Source organism: Balearica regulorum, chromosome 1, assembly GCF_011004875.1.
Source record: "Balearica regulorum gibbericeps isolate bBalReg1 chromosome 1, bBalReg1.pri, whole genome shotgun sequence".
Classification (NCBI taxonomy): domain Eukaryota; kingdom Metazoa; phylum Chordata; class Aves; order Gruiformes; family Gruidae; genus Balearica; species Balearica regulorum.
This window is the reverse complement of record NC_046184.1, coordinates 74,924,697-74,945,488: the sequence shown is the minus strand read 5'-3', so window position 1 is coordinate 74,945,488 and position 20,792 is coordinate 74,924,697. Positions and strand designations below refer to the sequence as shown.

Below are 20,792 nucleotides of genomic sequence, written 5' to 3'. Positions count from 1 at the left end.
TAAGCTATTCATAGTTTATAATTTATAATGTTATCAGATCTGTGTTGCCGTATAGTGCAGGAGTGCTTTGCTATCAGTGTTACCTACAAACCCCAATACCTACTCAAGTTGAAGTTGCATGTTTTTGTTACAAGTAGAAGTTACTGTTCCTCATTTAAAGGTGGGATACCATGACAGTTCAAGGTAATTGAAGCCAGCAGGTGCAACTACCCTGATCGCATAGTTTCATTTTCTCCCGTATGCCAGCAAGTCAGCTCATTCCATTGTGTAGTGTGCTGATGTGAGTAGCTAAACAGGTAGATGCCTGCTTACAGAAATAGCTTACTGCTGGCTTATCTCCCTGGAGCAGCAGCAGGATCGGGGGAGTACTGTTGCAGATGAGAGGCGCGAAATTGCTGCATACTAACCTGGGAAGAGATCAATATTGAGAATGTGGATGCTTTGTTTCAGGACTGCTTCTTTTTTATATTTGAATTGAGCTAGCCAGCTTCTGTATAAATTTCATTGTATATAAAATGTGTTAATTGAATGTATCGGTACTGGTGACTTAAAAAAAAAAAAACCCAACAAAAACCCAGTTAAGAGTTAACATAGCAGGGATGACAAACTAAGAAAACCACATACCTATTGTTCTCAGAAGAGCTGTGAACTTTTCTTCATTATCTAACTGGATTATTACAAATGCATTTCCTCTGGTTGTAGAGGGAGAAGGGAAAAAGGTAAGATAGATGTTGACATAAGGGGAAGAAGGAGCATAGAGGATTTTATATGGAATTTTCGTTTGTAAAAAGAGAGTTGCAGATTTGCATAAGAAGGCCTTACCAGTTTATTTCAAAGAATGTTGTAAATTGAATGATGGGAGTTTCTGCTGTGTTCACACACCTGTGGATGACCTTGCAGACTGAAGCTGAAAGCTTATAAATAAATAACTGAAAGCAGTGACTGTATTAATTAAGGAACATGCTGCTAAATTATTTGGGAAGGCAAAAGTAATGAAATTAATGATTGTTATTTGAGATTCTTGACAAGTACATCTAACTAGTATTTCAGAGTGCTTTCTAACTAGTATTTGAAAGGGCTCTCTTACCAAATTTCTCTTTGTAGGGAACCAGAGCAGTGGTCTTCAAAGTTTAAAAACCGCCGTCTAAATGCGGAGTTTGTAATGTTGTATTTAATTTAAAAAAAAAAAAAAACAAACCCCAAAACCAAACCGAAATTGAGACAACAGGCATAGTGCTTTTGACAGTGTTGTATCTTAGCAGATGAATTGAGTATGAGTGCTGAGTATGAGAGATTTGTACCAGAGAATCTTAGGCTGCTTCTGGCAGTTAAAAACTAAACACTTCTAAAAAAAAAAAAAAAAAAAAAAAGAAAAATTGTAATGACATCAAAATCTATAGTAGCTTGCAAAATGTCAACTTTTTTTTTGTTAAATAAGATGGTAAACTTGATGGTGACAGGATTGGTCAATTTATTTTTTGGTGGCTCCTAATAGTGTATGTGCAGTAAATTAACACAAAGAATGATGTTGAAATCTGTTAATTTTTTTCATTTTTTTAAAATCTACCATATAAAGTATTAATACCTGTTAAATACAATCTATTTTTTTTTTGGTCTTTTTAGGGAACAAATAAAGAGAGTTAAAGACTCTGAAGATGTCCCAATGGTGCTAGTAGGAAACAAATGTGATTTGCCTTCCCGAACAGTAGATACAAAACAAGCTCAGGATTTAGCAAGAAGTTATGGAATTCCTTTCATTGAAACATCAGCAAAGACAAGACAGGTAAAGTTCAAAACTTCCCAGACGCAAATGCAGAACTCTCATCTGAATTATCATTAAGTTAATTATTCTAGGGATTGACAATTGCTTAGTCACATCAATAGATACATTTCTCCAGAGCAGAAATTCTTGTGGTGTCTCTTCTTTCTCTCAACTCGCTGACAACTGGTAATTGTTTATTAATGAGTGATTCACTTCTGTTGCGCAAACTCAAAGAATGAGACCTGGACTGCTCTTACTCTCCACTGTCAGATGGTTGCAGCATTCTCAACATTGCGATAGGTTTTAATAGAATAAAAAGCACTTCTACTTAGAGGTGAAATGCCTTTTTTTTTTCTTCTTCCCCCTCAGCAAGAGGATTAAGCAGACAAACAGCTAATTAGTTTATTCTGTTTTAAGTCTTTTCATTAATAACAAAAGGAATTTTTCTTTGAGGCATTGATTCGACATTAGTGGGATGTGCTCGACAGACCTTTTTATAGCTAAGCAATTGACCATAAGTCTTTTTTTAAATTATTGGATTAATTGCTTGTGTAAAGCGATACTCTTCTAAGACTTTAGAGCTCACTCATAGTTTATTGCACCCCACTGGTACAGGTGAAAGAGGCAGCCATTAGGGTCCTTTCAGGGCTTCTCTCAGGGTTTGCTAGGACAAAGGTGCCCATGGTGGTACATCTGTGTATTCAGGAGAACATAAGCTATAGAGATGTAGGTGAAACTGGTTCTGTACTTCTGAAAGAAAGCTATTCTTTTTGAAAAATGCTGGTTTGTGGTTTTTCTTTTAAGAGTAAAGACCTACTGTCTGTACAAATTAGATCAGGTCTGAATAGCCAAATAACTCCATATTCTCTTCATAATCTGAAGTGTTATGTGCAAGTTATGAATCAGGAATTAGGTGCAGCAGAAGGAAGCAAATAAAAGTAACAATGCAATTGGAGTAACTGCTCAATGTAACTGCTAAATAGATTCAGCTGTATCATTTGGCAGAATTTTCTCATAGACAGTACATGTTATTTTTGGATATAAGAAATTAATATTTTATTAGTGCAAATTTGCTGCACCCACCCAAGTTTCTGACAAGTGGAAAACTGGAATAATTAGTAAAACTTTACAGAGGAATCAAAGGAATGCTATCTTTTGGCAATAGAGAAAGTCTCTGTTAGGTTAAAAAAAACCAGAACTAGACAACTTTAATGGCTGAGAATAAATTAGGCCACAAGAGTGTTCTGAAGATAGTGGACTGAATAATCACAGTGCTTTTGTTTGGAAGGTGTCCTGTATTAGCGGCTGTCAGTGAGATGTTGGGATAAAAAAGGAAGAACTCTGAAATCATGTTTGAGATTCGAAATAATAGAAGTTCTGTACTAACATCTAGATTTTACTTTGTTCAGTCTGTTTTACAGAGCATCAGGCTTTGCTGAGGAAATACTCCTTTTGCATAGCCACTTTTAATAAAAGTATATTGGTATGATGGTGTATTTTCAAAGATTTCTTCTCCCTGCCCCACTTGTAGCTTACTCCTACAAGCAGCCTCACCATGCCTAGCCAATATAAAATCGCATGCTCAAAAATCACCACTCCAGTTTTAAATCTTTGTTTACACAAAGTAGTATCTGGTTTTTTTTTTGATCTTTCAGACTTTTAAGAGGTCTGCCAGAGGTTTGTATTTATTTCAGAGGACAACAGATCAGACATATGTGAACTGTCATTCTATAATTTGACAGCTTTTACCTGTGACTTTATTATTTCTGGAGGTACCAACTGTAATGTTATAGAAGGGATCTGACTGTTGGCTTTTGTTTTTCAAAGCTGAGCTTTACACCCTCTACAGATGAGGAGTCCCTAAAGGTGTTTCGTGGATTTTAAAATAAAGGTCCCAATAGACTCTCTTGAGAATGTTGGCTTCTAGAAGTTGGAACCACTAGGTATGGCTGCCGATTCTTTCGCAGTGCTGTTCATAACATGTTGTGTTATGAAATTGCTTCATAAGATGCTGTGTTAATAAAATATTTTTGAGAAGACAAAAGGGAATTGGAGGAAGAACCTGATCTTTAATTACAGCAAGATCATCTAAATATTCATGTAGGTGTGTACATAAATCTGTATACATACGTATTTACATATTACGATTTTTTCAGTCACACTGTCATATATTAAAAACATGTACCTATGCATCTATATGTACCTTCTTCCAAAGTACGAGGATTCATACCATTTTGTGAGCTGCATGTGGCCCATGGACTATATTTTTTATTGGGCAGAATTCAGTCCTTGGCTACAAATAAATAAATAAATTCTGGTCCTCTCTGGTTACATGCAGAACTTCCAAGTATGAACAGATGTAGCTGGTGCTCTGGTAAATTCTGGAGTCTGTAGAAAGTCTGACATGACTACTTGGAAGTAGGAACCTTCTTTTCCTGTATGCAACTCCCACCACACTGAAAATGTCAGCACTGATGCCCTGTTGAAGGGGCCCCCACCATCTTCTTGCTTCAGCCCTTCCCCATGCCCCACTTCTGCTGGACCTCAAAGGGAATCAGAAGGACTTCTGGGGAAGGAGACACAGGAGATGGAAATGGAAAGGAGTTGTCCATGTAGTCTGTTTTGATTGCCAAAACACTTTTTTTAAGTGATGGCATCGTATGCTTATGCAGAATGGTGTCTCAGTTCCAACTAAGTCAGGTTTTTAAGATTTTTAAAAATTCTTAGGCAAAAGGTCAAAAATAGGAAAGAGAAAAACCACAGAAATGAAGTGCAGAAATAAGTTGCTCTAAAAACTAGTGTATTTGTTTTTATTTGGTTCTCACTGGCAGTAAACATGTAAACTTTAACTTACTGCAAAAAGGTCGTGTTTTAAGCCAAATCACTGTGTGAATTTTCATACAAGTTGTTGAGCTCTTGTGAAACATTCACTTAGTGGACCCTGCAACTTGGGTCTAAAGCTATAAATTATTAATTTTTTAAATTAGACCACTGACTGAAATTAATATAATGTAATTTATGAAAAATAGTGATAGTCCTATTTCTAAATATAAATGTGTGTCAATACTGGTGGTTTTGTAAGGCATATTGCATCACTTATACTTGTCCTTTCATGATTCTTATGCAGAAGGGTTTGAATATCTTAGGTATAGCTGGTTTTGCTTTTCTGTTTGACATAAGCATTAAATTCAGATTCTTCCCTGTCCACATGAGCATATAGCTCTCAATATTATCAATAATATCGATAAGAGGCAAACTCGATTTATCCCCACCAAGGATAAATGTGCATCCTGTATTCTTTACTGGGCTTCCATTTGCCTGTGGGTTACACAAGGAAGAGCTGTAAGGCTGTACCCCAAATGTGGTTTGACTGTAGGATTTTGTTTTCCTTGCAACATTTCAACTGTTCTGCTAGTATTGAATTCAAAGGAAAAGCAGATATATGGGCATTATTGTAAGCATAATAAAGGATTCCCCAAAGTGTTAGGTCTCACTTTGAGAATATATACGTAAACACACTTTTGAAGTGTTTAATGAAGGAGCTGAAATCCTAAGAATGCTTATAAAAAGCATTATAGTTATTTCAGCTCTCTGATGTACAATAGATTAGGCCCTAAACTTGTGATGAAAATAAGTTGAGAACCTGTGCCTGGTCTGATGAAGTAAGCAATGCAGTATTTACAGAACTTCATTCCTACATCTCAGTTGAGAGTCATGAACAACTGATAACTTAGTTTGCCTGAACCAACTTGCAATTTTCATGGATTTCTCATCTGTTTAATGATATTATACATGTTTTACTCCAAGCCATTTTTCATGTAGTTCATGTGTACAGGTTCCATTTTAAAACTTTTTGGTTTCAAGAAGTTGAACTTTGTCAGACTTCATAATGTGGGTTGAGTTTTTTTCATGTCACTTGTTTGTTGTAACATAAAACTTTTCCAAAAAAGCTTAGTCCTTCCCAAGAATAAGGCCCCAAGGAAGAAGAAAAAAAAAAAAGGTTTTGATAATGTTGAAACAAATTCTGTCATCTAGCTTGTGTGCTGAATGACTCCAGGATGCTGAGGAAACGTGTTTGTTATTTACCTAATGTAAACAGAAATAGGTGCAGAAAAAAAAAAAAAAAGGATACATGAGCACAATGGGTGAAATTCAGACAGCTGTAATTCTGGCACTTCTTAACTTTGGAGTGATTAACTTTGTAACTTTAATCATGATTTTGTGCAGTATTTAATATGAATTTACTGATGTATGGTATTTAACCATCATAAGATAGCATGATCAGCTTAACACTCTCTCCCCAAACTAGTGGAGGTGTTGCATGTGGCTGAGTTGTGGTAACTGTTTCCAAACAGTCCTTTGAAGTATTATCTCTGTTTTAGAGACAGCAAAAAATTAGCTTTTACCTGTGAGCTAAATGTTACAGGAGCTAGGAGATTTTTGCAGGTTTGTGTATTCTCTAGTATTGGTGAAGCTGACTTTACCACTACGAAGTTTTATGTTGGGAGTGCTTTTAGGCAAGTGAGTAGCATTTTTTTTGCTCATGTCCTCATGGGTAATTTTGATTTTTATTTGTCTTACAGTTGGTTTTAGGAGACCAACTCTGATAAAGTGTATACAGGTGGACGCAGAACACTTTTGAGGTGTCAGGGCTAACTTTCATTAGTTCCCTTTAAGCGATATTTACAGAAGCGGAACTTGTGAAAATTCCCTTTTGGAATTTGGTCTTTATTTGAAATAATATTTCTTTGCACATAGTCATGTTTTAAACAGAATGTTTCGCTGTCTCCTAGGAGTCAAAAGCATCTTGAAAACATTGCCTCAAGGTCATGGGTTCTTTGGGCTGTTTAGATTTTGAAGTTTTTAATATCTGCCAAAGGATGTTTTTGCTTCCAGTTCTGCCAGCTAAAAGAACTGGTTAATCATATTTTAGATATATGGTGCATGCTCATTTAAGGAAAAACTGCTGAAGAATCCTAAAAGAAATTCGTATTAAAATGACTTCTTAAGTTTATAAGATTGGCACCTGGCTCTTTAAAATGTCACCTTGTGCTAATGAAATTAGAAAATGTGTCTCTGTACAGATTTTTTTCTTTCAGAATAATTTCTTTCAACGGGATTCATAAGACTATTCTTGGTGGTGGCAGTAGTAGCAATTGCTTTTCTCACTCTGTCTGTGTCTCTCTCTGCATTGCTAAAGCAAATTACAGCTCATTGGTGATGGGAAAGTTGGCAATAAATGTCGACTGAAGAATTGTTATCTAATTATTCATGTGAAAGCTCCATAATCAAATTACATATTTCTACTGCAAAACAGTAGATTTGCAAAAATGTTGATTCTCATACAGCCTGTGCTTTGGCACGTGCCAGCTGATCAACGTTTACTGTTTCCTCTTCAGGAATAAACTTCTGTTCCTTCCAGGAAAACATGAAAATATGAGCTTTACTTGGTTTTTGCTGGTTTTTAATGGGTTCCTTTACATTTTGCAAACTCGCACACCTGGAACGTCAGACTTGTCACCTCATCAATACTTCACTACATCCTAACAGGGCACCTTGTATATACCAGAGAAATACAGTCCAAGAAATAAATCTAATTCATTTAATCTTTAAATTCAAGTGGCTGTAGTTCAGAAGAACCTTCAGATAAGCAGCAATGTGTTAAGAATGAGTCTTAAATGTGATAACCTATGCCACAGTTCATGCAAAATGACCCAGTAACTGTGGCAATAAATGTTACGCACCTAATAACAAAAACAGTTAATATGAAGATGAATTGGAGAGATAATTTATGGAAAATCTGCCAAATACAAGCCCAGATTGTGCGTTTGGGTAGTAATAAAGTTTTGAGGCTTAAATGTTGTACTGTTTGCCAGTATCATCAGTCTGTTCTGGTTTTATTTTCAAATAATGAGTTTGTATTAAATTAAGAACCCTGTTGATCTGATTGAGGAGACGAGTAATGAGATTGACAGTAAGCAGAGGAGAGATTAGCTCTCCCCTTTAAAAGCTGCAGCTAAACATTTTGCATCTTGTAACAAGAATATCCTCATAGATTTATCTTAATTTTTTAAGTTTATGCACAGATATAATCACTTTGAAATAACAGATATAACTTAAAGCTGGTGCCGTACCTTTTTATCTTGTATTTGCTTAAAGATATCTTCAAACCTCATCCCTTTTTTTTTTTTTTTCCTTAAATGCTTACTGTATCATCATCTCCAAGTAGCCTAAACACAAAGCTGCAGAAAGGTAGGGTGTCCAACCAGAGAAGTAAAACATGTAGCTCTGTGTCATCCTTGGAATGCTTGAAGAGCTCTCCTCAAGTAGAGGAAAAACCTGAGAGCAGAACTTCGCAGGCTGTTTGCGCTTAGTGGTTGTTACGGGACCCTCGTGGATGCCTGAGCCTGGCCCAGAGAGAACAGATTGGGTCTGCCTTGTACATTGATGTGAACCAAGCTATTAAACATGATAATGATGAGCTTGTTGCTTTTTCTGCATGGAAGAATAGCTTCTATAATTACAATGAGTAATTACTTTTGAAAGTTACTTTGAAATATACTTAAGGTACTTCTAAAAAGCACCTTACCGTGACTCACATATCTCTCTGTAAATCTAATGGCATAGTGCTACTTACTTTACAGAGTAAGCTTTAAAGACAATATTGCCCAAAATTTAGTATGCTTGGAAGATTTTATTTCTTTGTAACCTCTTAGGAAATTACGTGTTTAGACTTTTTCTATACATTGTTAGTTTCTTCCACACATTTTTGCAAAGAAAGTACCCCTTCTTATATAAGGAACAGAACATAAATGAGCTTACTTTTTTTTGCCTGTCCAAACAGTAACAGGTTCTCACTTTGGCTAAGAAGTGAAAATAGGTGGTTAGCTGTGTGTATTTATAAGTACCCCTGGTCACCAATCTAATAAGGTCTTCTGCCTGCTAAATACATCCATGCCCATAAAACCATGTGAAAAGATTCAGTAACACAAGTGGTATTATTTTCAGCACAGTATGCAATGGAAGAAAATCATTCTTACTCTTTTTTGTCCAAGTGTTACTCTGTACAGGAAAGAAGGAGTGTAGATATTCACAATAATTGGTAATCAGTATATTCTTTAAGTGTGTCTCTTTTGCTTGGAATTAAAAGTATTTACCAAGCAGTAAATGTGCAAGCCTAGCATTTTAAATATATAAATGGAGAGCCATATATTCTCTCAAGTAAAGCTCATAATTTCAGTTGGGGTTTTTTTGTGGTCTTTTTCCCTGCCGTGGGTGTCCCAATATGTCACGATTGTTAACGAAGCAGTTTTTAAGGAGTTGTGTTTTACAATGCAGAGAGTGGAGGATGCTTTTTATACATTGGTGCGAGAGATTCGACAGTACAGAGTGAAAAAAATCAGCAAAGAAGAAAAGACTCCAGGGTGCGTGAAAATTAAAAAATGCCTTGTAATGTAACAGGGTAAGTTTTGTTATGTAACAGGGTAAGTTTTCTAATGTAACAGGGTAAGTCTTACAAATCACTTGCCAAATAAAAAAGATTGACAGTGTCTTGCAAATCAGACATTTTATGGTTAATTGATGACATAATTTATGATATAAACCTAATCACATCTCAGTATAGTAGTCCTGAATAATGTTCCTAGCAAACGCCCAAATACTATGGATTTGCTTTGTTTCATGGGGTTTTGATAAATAGATTAACAAGAAGTCTTTACTGCATATCGAGTTCTCCATCTGTGAAAGGGTTTTGAGCGTGAAGAAGTTAAGAGGAGAAAGTATATTGCAGACACTGTTGAAGTGAATATTGATTGAATCTTCAGGTTGATGAACTGAGGGGAGAGGATTATAGTATTTATAGTCCTTCTCAGATGCAGAAACAGAAAGTTCCTCATCCAGCAAAGCAGTTATTTGGCTAGCAGCTGGTGTACAGGATTTCGTAACTTTCAGGCCCTTCCTTATGCCGTGCCTTTTTTCCCTTTTTTTTCCCCCAGCTTAAAAATAATCACTCTTACCATTTCCAGAAATATATTAGTTTTCTTTTTTGTCAACTATAATGCCATGAGTGATCCAGATGAGGACAAAATGGTAATGTTTCTTTGAGAGCCTTTACAAGGGGTAGAGGGGAAGCAACAGTGAAGTAAAATGGGGAGGGACACGGGACACCAAAACCGACAACAACGGGGAAAAAAACAAAAAAAAATCAATACTCAAATTTTCATAAAATTATTTTTTATCTGTATACTCTACTGTAAGAAAAGGGAAGAGGAGAGGGAATAAGAAACTATGATATGGAAGAAGTGCTAGTCTAAATCACTTCCAGTGCTTTTTTGAACAAACCATCAGAATAGCTCCTTGCATATATTACCAGCCATTAATTCTTTACATCTTACTGCACCAGTGCAGAGACTGGGTTGTTACTCCTTATGTACTTGTCCAAAAGGAGGATGACCTGGAATTACCCATTGTGTAAAAGAAAAGCTATTTGCTTTTCAAGGTGTTTTTTCACACTTCAGAACATCCTGCAGAGCAGCAGTGGAATTTGACTTGTATCCTAAAGAGACTCTCACAACTGTAGGAATATTCCCTTCAATAAGGGAGTTTTATTCCTCTTTCTGGGGAAGGGAGGAGAAATCTTGTTTCTCATCAGTTTTTACTAGATCTGCTCAGGCTCATTGTATTCTCAGCTTTTAAGTGATGAATGACTGCTCTGAGATAATTCTTTAGATGTTTCCTTAAAAAAGATACACTTTGTGATATTGTTTGTATCAAAGGTTTCCTTTGCAGGAAACTGGAAACTTCAGTTACAAAGCTCCCCAATCTTGCATCCAAATATCGGGAAAATTGATGCCATCAAAATACTTTGTTTTATTCTTTCCTAATTATCAGAAAACAACTACCAGCAACATGGCAAGATTACTTTTGATGAGAGCCATATGAATTAAATTGCTTAAGCCTACTTTCTGTAGCCTTCTGAAAACCAACTTTGCCATTTCTTGCTGTCTTACTAATGTAGCCATACCTCAGAGTGGAATTTCTTTTTGTATGCTGGGACTTTAAAGATTTTGAATTCTGTCTGCTTTTCCTTTCTGTGGACTTCCTTGGGAGATGGAGAACAGGATGTTGGGAATTGTGGTTTTCATTATTTTTTCAGTGGAAACATCTTTTAGATTTTAAGATTCTTTTTGATAGCGAACATACGCTTTCTTTCTCCCAGCTTCCTACTTACTTTCTGCCTGTGTCCAAGAGAAGTACAGTTTTGGGTTTTTTCTGTGGTGGTTTAATTTCTCTTCCTCGTGACTGATACCTATATGTATGTATATATGTATTATATTTTAAAAAAATATAAGAAAGACTCTTCTCTACAACTTAAAACTTTTTTTAAGGGTCTATTTTGGGGGCTGGGCTATTAAGGAATTCCCAGTTCCTTATGAATTCAGGGTTTATTATTGATAGCCAGGTTAGTTGCCAAGTCTCATACATGCTTGTAACCATGCAACCACATATCCAGATTTCTCTACGGTCATGGGACCACGTGGTATTCCATAGAAAGGTTGTAGCCAGGAGCAGGCTGTTTCTGTGGGAGCAGTTCCGATTTTCCCTTTCCCTTTGCCTTTTGTAATTGTCCTTTGGAAAAACAAGTGCCAGGAGCGAGGTCCGTCCGTGCACTTTTATTGAGGCAGTGTGGTATAGTTCTGAGCATGCACAGCGAATTTTGAGTTTCTAATCCTGAGCCTGGACTTAAAGTGCTCATTCAGTACATCTTACGCTTTCCAAAAAGCTTGCTCACAATAACTCTGTTGTTAGAGGGAGGAAGGTCAGCTGCGTGCAGTCCCCTCTTGCTGAAAGAAGTAACTAGAAAGGTTGACCGCCTTTGATCTTACAGTATTGATGCCTTTAGGGACCTTCTGTAAACAGAGTATCCACTACTTAAATTTAAAACTTTAATCCACAGACTGAAAAGTGAAAGACCTCAGTTTGAGTTCTCCAGTTCCAATTCACAAATATTCTAAATGTAGTTGTGTATGTCATGTTATATACATTACCTGAATTTAAGAGGAACTGTGGCAGGACCAAACTACTAAATAGATAATTAATAATTTTAAAGGCCTGATCTACAAAGGTGTAAATGCAAGGATGAAAGCTAAGTCACTTCCCTAGTATTTAGCAACATGCACTGTATTTAAAAGATCATCACCTTACTAGGTAGAATAAAGATTTCAGCCTTAATTGCGAGTTGTGTTTAAAGGCCTGTAATAGTCTCTGGATATTACTTTGTACAAGTTGTTTTCTCTGTATTTTAAAACCAGTTTAATGAGGGAGGGTTGCTCGTTTGAAGACTTAAATTGCAATTTTTGTTTAGCATGTCTGATTTGAAGATACTGCTGAAAGCCAACGACTGTCCTCATAACGAGTATTTTTCTAATGCATTAATGATGAGTGTGAAATACTGAAAGGTAATTTTGTAACGAAATGTGAACAGTCTCATAGAAGCATATTGTGCAGAGGCTTTTCTTAGACCATTCTAGTGTTCTAAGAATGAAACTATTCTGTCTTTTGTGATTGGTTCTTAATACTGTCCTCCCAGTTGGCTGGCTGAGATGAGAACTGCAGTAAATGCACTTTGGACTTTCACTACTTCTAGATGATTTCCCTACGTGAACATTGCTAAATATTCACTTTGTGCATTAATGCTGAAGTTACAAGCAAAATACACTAGCTCTTGGTAAAATAATACCAACCATTTCTAATTCTCAAAAGATTCATGGGGGACATGACCTTTTCCAGAACTAAGGTTACTCTTCCGTTAGGCACGCTACATCAATTTTAAAACATTATTGATCAACGTAAAATGTAGAATAAGTTCTTAGCAAATGGATTTTTTTTTTTTATATTACGAGACCTTGCAAAAGTGCGCTATTAGTATTGGGAGATAGGCTGCCAGGGACTTTGATCGAACATCAGTTATTTGTAAATGTTCGATGAACTTGAAATGTGAAGGTTTTAAATAAATTTATGTTATCCTGGGAGCACTCCTTTACAAGTGAAGCTATCTGACACCTCCCTGTTGTTTGGACTTGCTGTATTAAGTTTCACCACTATTTGGTGTTTGAAACAGTAATGAATTAGGTGATTTTTGGCATTTTGTTGTAGCGCTCTCTTCAGAGTTCACTTCCAGTTCTTTTACTGAAGTAGGCATACAGAAGTAAACAGAGACTGTTGATTTTTACTGGCAGCTTGAAGGCAAACTCTGTAGCTGACGAGAGGTAGGAAGCTGCTGCCAGTTGTAAGCTAAACTTCTAGACCCAGTTCTGTAGTGGTGCAGTTGGCTGCTGTGATACATGAACATTATACAACTGTTTCTGATCTATCTAAAAGATAATACAAGGAGTAAGGCAGTGAAGAATCAAGATCATTTTTTATCTTAATGGTTTTATAACTGTACTCAAACTATTAAGTTTGGCTTAATGAGGCTGACTGACAACATGGTACTTCATTGGAATTTGGAGCTACCTGAAAGCTAGGCAATAGAATAAACTGTTTCATGTAAATAGGTTGTTACGAAGTGTACTGTATATATGGTACTTGATATAATGCTTCATATCGGGCTTTTAGATGTGTTGGTCTCTTTTGACCAGAGATAATTTTTGTCAGCTACAGTTACCCCCACCCCACCTCAAAAAACATTATTAGCTTTTGTGTCTGTAGTGTAACTGTTGGAGCTGTGGAGAATTTAAGTGACTGTACATGATACAGCACCATAGATGATGTGTTCGCTGTCTTTAACTATGTAAGCTGAATAGAGTGATTTATCAAATAACTTATCATTGGAACAAGGGATTGATTTGACTGATTTGCATATGTACAGATTTATAAAACCATGGTGTGATTACTCTGTCAGTGTGCCTGAGAAATGACCTGAATATGTAGATTAATCATAACTATCTCTCTGGTATTGAATTCTTGCTACAGATACTTGTATTTACTTTTTAAAGCTGCATATAAATTATTAGGGCATAAACAAAGCTAACTAATTCTTCACAGCTTTATTCTGTGGTAACAATATACATAGTTATAGTCTAAATGTGTGGTATCTACACTTTGCTTTGAGGTGGGATAACATGTGCCCTCTTCGAGATGGAGAAGAGGGCAGTACATGAAATTACTTTCCCTACCGCATTAGTAATGGCCTTGGACCTATGGAGTATCTGTGGTCAACCCCTGAGCAGTACCTCACCTGCAGGCTGCTGTAAGCCCAGTTTGGGGAACAGCTGAGAAAGAGGGCAGGCAGGTGCTAGCTGGTGGCGGCATCAAACCAGTTTGTTCGGGTAGTTGTTTCAGTGCTCCTTAGAACTCAGGAGAGGAACAGCCTGTAGCCAGGATTAATTTGTTGTTCAAGCAATGGCAGCCCACTCCCCAAAGCTGCTCTCCTGCAGGCCCCTCTGCCCATGCACCGTAATGCTGTCAGACATATTCCTCTTACATGATGGGAGACAATCGTAGTTCCCATTCCATCTGAACATGTTTTTCCCAGCATGTACATCCCTTGCCAAGAAGCAGGAAGGAGGACTGTTGCCCCACCAATTCCTCCAACCCACAGTCTACTCAAGGGGATGTTATAAAAGCCTCAGAAAGGAGAAGATGGTGTAACCTCTCCTGGCAGGCAGCAAAACAGACGGCTGATTGAGCACACTTCACCTGATCAGGTCAGATGAAAACTGTACCTGAGCAGGCATGTAAGTCTCTTCACGTGATCCTAATGTGTGCGTGCATGTATCTTTTTCAGGGTGTTGATGATGCCTTCTATACATTAGTTCGAGAAATCAGAAAACACAAAGAGAAGATGAGCAAAGATGGTAAAAAGAAGAAAAAGAAGACAAAGACAAAGTGTATAATTATGTAAATACAATTTATCCTTATTCTTAAGAAGTACTTAAGTAATTTTGTACATTACACTAAATTATTAGCATTTGTTTTAGCATTACTTTACTTTCTGCTTCATGATCCTGTTAGCTTTACCTGAATGCTTGTTTTAAATGACAGTGGAAACTTCATTCCTCTTAAAGTGCCAGTATTCTTTGACTGTTGGTTCTTGAACTAGCAATGCCTGTGAAAGAAAAAAAAAAAAAAAAAAGAAACAAAAAACACACAAAAACCTGAGAACTGTCTTAGGACTCTTTGGTGCATGCACAGTTGCTAACTTCCTATTTTTCTTACTGATTGTGAACTTCTGTTCTGTGTGCAAACCAAACAATGAAATGATGCTCTACACATTCTAACATCCCCTTTAATTTTTTGGTTTTTAAATCTGGTTGGGAAAAAGGACTAGTTAGCAAAAGAGACTTTCACTTCAGCCTTTCTTTTCTTTTAGACTGACTGCAATATAGAGAGACCAGAAGCCTTTATAGTCTTCCTGTAGATTTTGCTTCTAGGCATCTAGTCTTGTAGCATTTCAGATCAACTTTAATGAATGTAAAGATAATACTTTCACAAAAAGATTTTTCACTGCAATTTGTCACGGTCACTCCTTAAATACTCTATTTTTTCTATAAAAAAAAGAAAAATTAAAAAAAGACAACAATGCACATCTGGCAATGGAAAAAGTAAAAGTTCTAATTAGGTTGATTTGCTATTGTTAATGCATTGCTTTAAGACTTTTACTAACTTTTTGTGTCTGAAGACCAAGGTGAAATCCTAGCTCTCCTGACCCCCAGCGGCAAAACTTTTAAGTAGCTTTGCTCAGTAGGTACAGGATTTCACCCTCAGCGTCTCTAGGAAATACTAGAAAGCCTTAACAGATAAGTTGATTCAAATTCTTAGGTTAATTCATACATAGATCCAGAATTTACCATAAGAATTAAATCAGAATGAATACTAAATTATACAGTGAGTAAAACCGTTCTTTTTTTCCCTAAGAGTGGCATTAAATATTTCCAAATGCCGATTTTGTGCAAAATAGGGGAGGAATTTTAAATTCTAGTAACATCAGATGAGTGAATGAGTTGAATTTAGCTGCTTCATGCAAATAATTTGGAAATCCACTATGCCATAAAAATGGTGTGGAATTTGCACAAACCGTCAGCATAGAACACGGTTTCCAGAGTCAATGTCGTTTGTGTGATGTTTGTGAAGTACTAGTTTTGTTGCACAGATTAAATGGTTGGTGAGTGGCATTCCAGTGTCTAGACTGTCATGAAGCTAGACCAAGATTTTAATGTTGTCTTTCTCTGTGATTAAGTTCTCTTGTGAACTCTCTCCCCATCCCTCCCCTTTTTTTCCTGATTGGAATTAATGCAGAATTTTTGCAGAAGCTTTCATATTTGGTACTGCAGTAGTCTAGTTATTCTGCACTAAAGTAAGAGCCAGTAATTCCAGTGTTGCCAGTTCCTGTTGTCTTACTGTAAATGTTGCATTGTTTGATCGTTTCATTAGGGCCTGGGTTCCGGAAGGTGCACTTCTTCACAGCACCTAACTCAGCTGCAGAGTACAATTTGAAAATGTGACTCTGGTGTACCCGAGAAAATAAAACACAAGACATTGAAATAGGATAGTTCAGGACACTGGAAAGTTTGGAACAGGGAATAGCAGCATTGCCCTAACCTAAGGCATACCTAAACAATGATGTGGAAATTTTTCACAGTCCAATTTTCATAGACCTGTGTAACTTGGACCATTTATATGATGTCAAAGGTGCAACTGCATGAGAAAAGTATTCTTTTGCTTCTACAAAAAAAACCCCCACAGTGCCTCTCATAGGTGGAGAGCTGCAAAGCTGGCAGGGGACATATACTGTCTAGATTGCTGCGTGTTCTTTAATTTCAATGTGGCTGAGAGAAATAATGCCTTTCCCTGCCTGCGCCCCCCCATTTCCCACCCTCCACCAAAACCCAGATTTCCCCCCCCCCCCCTTTCAGCTTCGATGTGAAATAAACTTTAGATTATGAAATATTCTGAAAAACAGTAATAGGAGAACCTAACGTTATCATAAGGACCAACAAGAATAAGAATAGATTCTTAATGTTGCAATGTCGCAAAACATTTTATAGCTTCCAAGGTAAAAACATTTTGGAGACAGTTATTTGCACATTTTTAGACACTCTTAATTATATATGAAGAACGTAGGAAAAGTGGATAGTATACCTTGAGCCAAATGGGAGTAATCTTAAGATTACTTGAAGATTTTTGGTAACTGAGTCACACTGCATGTAAAATTAGGGCTGGTCTAAAATTCTTACGTTAATTTAACTAAAAACTGTTTGGAGAGATTTAAGCTGCAATGTCTTAATCATCAAATGTGGATTTACATAGCTCTAATGTAAAGCTATATATAAAATAGGGTTTTTTTCCCAGTAAATATGGTCTGTAGCTACCAATCTAATTAAATTAGTACAAAATCTATTTAGCCCTTTTTTACTTTAAAAAAAAAAAAAAAGAAAAATACACATCCTTGCCACTGTTGTGCTGTTTTGTCTTAATATTTGTTGAGATTTGGTGAAGCATGTTGGATTGCAGCTTGCACAAGTCGATCTTCTAATTATTCCGTCTTTCCCTATTTGAAATGCTTTCAAAGAACATCCCTGGATGCTGTCTGTTCTGATAGCAACTACGAAATGAACATGTGAATCACTTACCACGTTACTACATTAAATTGCCATGTGTCAGGGAGTAACACCTTCTTACAGTAGCTTTATGTAACTCTGGTAAACAGCTTTATCATTGGCTTTCTCAAAACTGAAATTGAATTCCCTTGCCCAGTCTCATCACCCAAAAATTTTTGCTAACCTAACATTTCACTGTATAGATCTCGTTACAATAACAGGATCTCTGTAATGGGTAAATAGTGTCACACAATCTTCTGCTCTTGTCTGTACTACGAAGCAATACAATTATTACCTTCAAAGACCATCAAACTGTAAACAAATCATTTTGTCTCTAGTTTACATAAAGCTACATAGATGGTAAATCTTTCCTAACATTTCTTTATTCCACTGTCTTGTGTTTTCATGTTGAAAATACTTCTGCTTTTTCCTCTTGAGTGCCAACTTCTTACTAGAATGACTTCTTAATGTAATATGTTTACCTGGAATGTATTTTAACTATTTTTGTATAGTGTAAACGGAAACATGCACATTTTGTACATTGTGCTTTATTTGATGTGGAACATATGCAGTGTGATCCAGTTTTTCCATCATTTGGTTGCGTGACCTAGGAATGTTGGTCATACCAGACATTAAGTTAAAAAAATAAAAAAAAAAAAAAAGACCACTGTTTGTTTTAAAATTTTTAATGTTTTTAGGAGTACGTGCTGTGAGGTGATCTGGAATTTGTCATTTTTTTGTCAAACTGTACTGCTCCTATTTATTGTAATGTAATAAAAAATAGTTATTGTGAGTTTCTGTCCCAGTTTCCTTTTTCTCTCCAATAATTTCAGCACCTCATGTCTGTAACAGAGCGTCCCGTGAATTGCACGTATCAGGCAGTTGGTCTCAGTTTATTTCTTGTACTTGTTGCCCGTCACAAAGCTGTTGGCTTTGCCTGCTGGTGTTCCCTTCCTCGGGGAGGGGGTGCTGCCACACCTTGACAAAATGCTTTATGGTACTGATCCATCTCCTCTGGTCCCTGCCGCGTTTGCATTCCGCGTCTGCGAGGAGCAGAGCTTTGCTTTGGGTGAGATCGTGCTTCTCGTTTCGCTGGGGTGTGCTGCTTCGCCTGCACCGTCTGCAGTCATAGCCAGAGACCTTGTTTTCCTTAGTCTAACAGCAGACTTTGTGTGAATTGGTCTACAAACTTAAAATACTCTGAAGAGCTACTCTGTGTTCAGTCCCAGGTGCACATTTCTTTTCTTCTATCAATCAAATGCCTTCCATCAACTAACTTACTTACAGAAAATATGAAAGACATTCTTTGGTACTGATTGTCTCCTATGGGGGCGAAAAAAGCGTGAAACTGCTGCTGTTCTATAACTTACACTCTGGATCATCTTTTATCAGTTACTGAGAAGAGTAGGTTAAATTTTGTATACAGAGGTATTCCTTCAGAACAGGTTTAAATGCAACATACTGTAGAAGAGTTAGGTCGATGTGGAAGGACTGGTTTTTACATCAATTTGGTGCTAGAAACCGAAGCACATCTATTTCATCACAAGGTAGCGTATGGTCTAATTTGCCTTTTTTTTTTTTTTTTAATTCCATTCTGGAATTTACATGTGTAAGGACTGTTGCTATTGCCAATAGTTTTACTGCAGTAATTAATTACTTGCCTATATTTCAAAGATTATTTCTGTCCTATCTTCAGTAACATTTAGTTCTTTGGGGGAGGGGGGACCCAAAACATCATACACGCAGAGTATCAGTTCTGGCACAAATTTGTCTCATCTACAGCCAAGACAAGCCAAGGTCTACAGAGTTAGCCATGGAACAAACATCCGTGGTCAAACTTTTCTTCCAGGGGAAAGGATCAAGTTCTACATTCCTGCTACAATAGTTAGACAACATCAGAAATCAGTAGTAGCAGGAGTTGTCTTTAGGGCTTAAGTGCTTAAATCATGATCGTTCAAATTCACCCCTTTCCTGACCCCGAAGTAAGACAGCAAGCAGCTCTGCCAGCCTGCCGACATGACTCCTGCACGTTACACTGATGTAGTTAAAAGCTTTAAGAATTTACTTTCCTCTTGACAAGCTGCTCATTTATGGTGGAAACAAACCATTAAATGTGGAAGACTTTCAAAACCAGATTAATCTTCTAAGTGACAAGTGTAGCACCTTGAGTCAGCATTCAATCACACAGCTATCGGGCAATGTAAGAGCTGTCTGTTCAACATCTGTATCAAAGTGAAACAGAACAGAATCACATTACCACTACTTCCTGCAGAATTCTTCTCATGCATGAGGATTTAGCTCAAGCAGGTCAAAAGCAGTTGAGAAAAAAATATTGCCCATAGAATACAACCCCCAAATCCCTCAAGCAAATATTTAAGGGGAAGCAAAGTCGTAATTTGTACTTCAGATGGGTTGGAAGGATTTACGTTTCGTATCTTCTGAGGTTATAGCTCTTTTATTGTTTATTTTTATGGATTTGTATTGTTACATGCAAAGTCATTAATACCAGTTATTGATCGTCATCACTGTAGTAGCGCTGTTTCAGAGCTCTGTATTTTCTGAGAAAGTACAAGGCCTCCAATTCTTTTATAACAAATTCTCCTCGTGCAATTAGTTGCTTAATTTTTTCAGGATCTTTCACATCTTTATTTTTTAGAAAAGCTGCTTTCAAACGGCTTCTAAAGTAGTCTGCTCCTTTGGGATACTCCCTTCCAAGGTACAGCAGCTTGAAGAAAAAAAAAAAATTTTTTTTTTAATAGCTTGAGTGCGCAGTAAAAGGGTTTTGTCTGGTTAAGGAAAGTGCTTGCGGCACTTAAGACACTTACATTTTTGTACAGATTCAACACTTCACCTCTTAAAGAATTGGCCATTCTCACATTTCAGTGAACTCTTTATTCTTGTCTGATTATTTTTTTTTTTAACCTGAAGAATAATCAGTTTGACATTAGCCTTCCATGGGAGTCAACAAATCCCAGCCTCATCCTCCAGAGGAATTCCAGAGTTTCTAACCAGACTTCATCTTATTGGAGCTCCAACTCCATTATTTTCTGGTTTTACTCTGTCTCATCTGCTTTTGGCTCAATTTTTCTTTCTGTCTATAGTTTCTCATCTCCCCTTCCATCCATCCTCACCTCGAACACAAACCAAGAAACCTCCCAACCCTTTCAGCCGCCGCAGCGCTCGCCTGTCCGCTCGCTCCTCATCGGCTGCGTTCCGGGTGCTTGCGCTTCTCTGCCCGGCTGCTCCCCTCTCTGGGCTCTGCTACGGGAACATTTGTAGCTCCGTGCATATATACGTACAGTGGTGAATATATACAAAAAATAAAACTGTAGGAATTCCTTTGCGTTCATAAATTTTGCTTTTTAAAAAATCGTTTCCGTGCATTACGAATTGAAGCCAGTGCATACTGGCAAAATATAACGTAAAAAAAA

The 20,792-nt window shown here is 37.0% G+C and overlaps 2 protein-coding genes across 11 annotated transcripts in view; one reads left to right on the top strand and one right to left on the bottom strand.

Moving 5' to 3' along the window:
- The window catches only part of KRAS (KRAS proto-oncogene, GTPase), a 26,764-nt gene extending 8,610 nt beyond the window's left edge, over nucleotides 1–18,154 (top strand). For 5 of the 8 annotated variants that reach the window (XM_075758992.1, XM_075758983.1, XM_075758965.1 and 2 more), the window contains 3 exons: nucleotides 1,624–1,783; nucleotides 9,101–9,186; nucleotides 10,652–14,539. In XM_075758992.1, the coding sequence (XP_075615107.1) occupies nucleotides 1,624–1,783; nucleotides 9,101–9,186; nucleotides 10,652–10,688 (283 nt within the window). In that variant the 3' untranslated portion in view covers nucleotides 10,689–14,539. The other 3 variants (XM_075759014.1, XM_075759008.1, XM_075759020.1) reach the window with 2 other exon arrangements.
- ETFRF1 (electron transfer flavoprotein regulatory factor 1) lies at nucleotides 14,853–20,792 on the bottom strand. 3 transcript variants are annotated; one of them, XM_075759041.1, is made up of 3 exons: nucleotides 20,493–20,792; nucleotides 20,187–20,283; nucleotides 14,853–20,086 (listed from the first exon to the last, which is right to left on the bottom strand). In XM_075759041.1, the coding sequence occupies exons 2-3, from the start codon at nucleotides 20,229–20,231 to the stop codon at nucleotides 19,871–19,873; spliced, it is 261 nt and encodes an 86-aa protein (XP_075615156.1). In that variant the 5' UTR covers nucleotides 20,232–20,283; nucleotides 20,493–20,792; the 3' UTR covers nucleotides 14,853–19,870. The 3 variants fall into 3 exon arrangements, with proteins under 3 accessions (XP_075615156.1, XP_075615166.1, XP_010299057.1); XM_075759051.1 differs by lacking the exon at nucleotides 20,493–20,792 and having other exon boundaries at nucleotides 14,853–19,583; nucleotides 19,868–20,086; nucleotides 20,187–20,486; XM_010300755.2 differs by lacking the exon at nucleotides 20,493–20,792 and having other exon boundaries at nucleotides 20,187–20,486.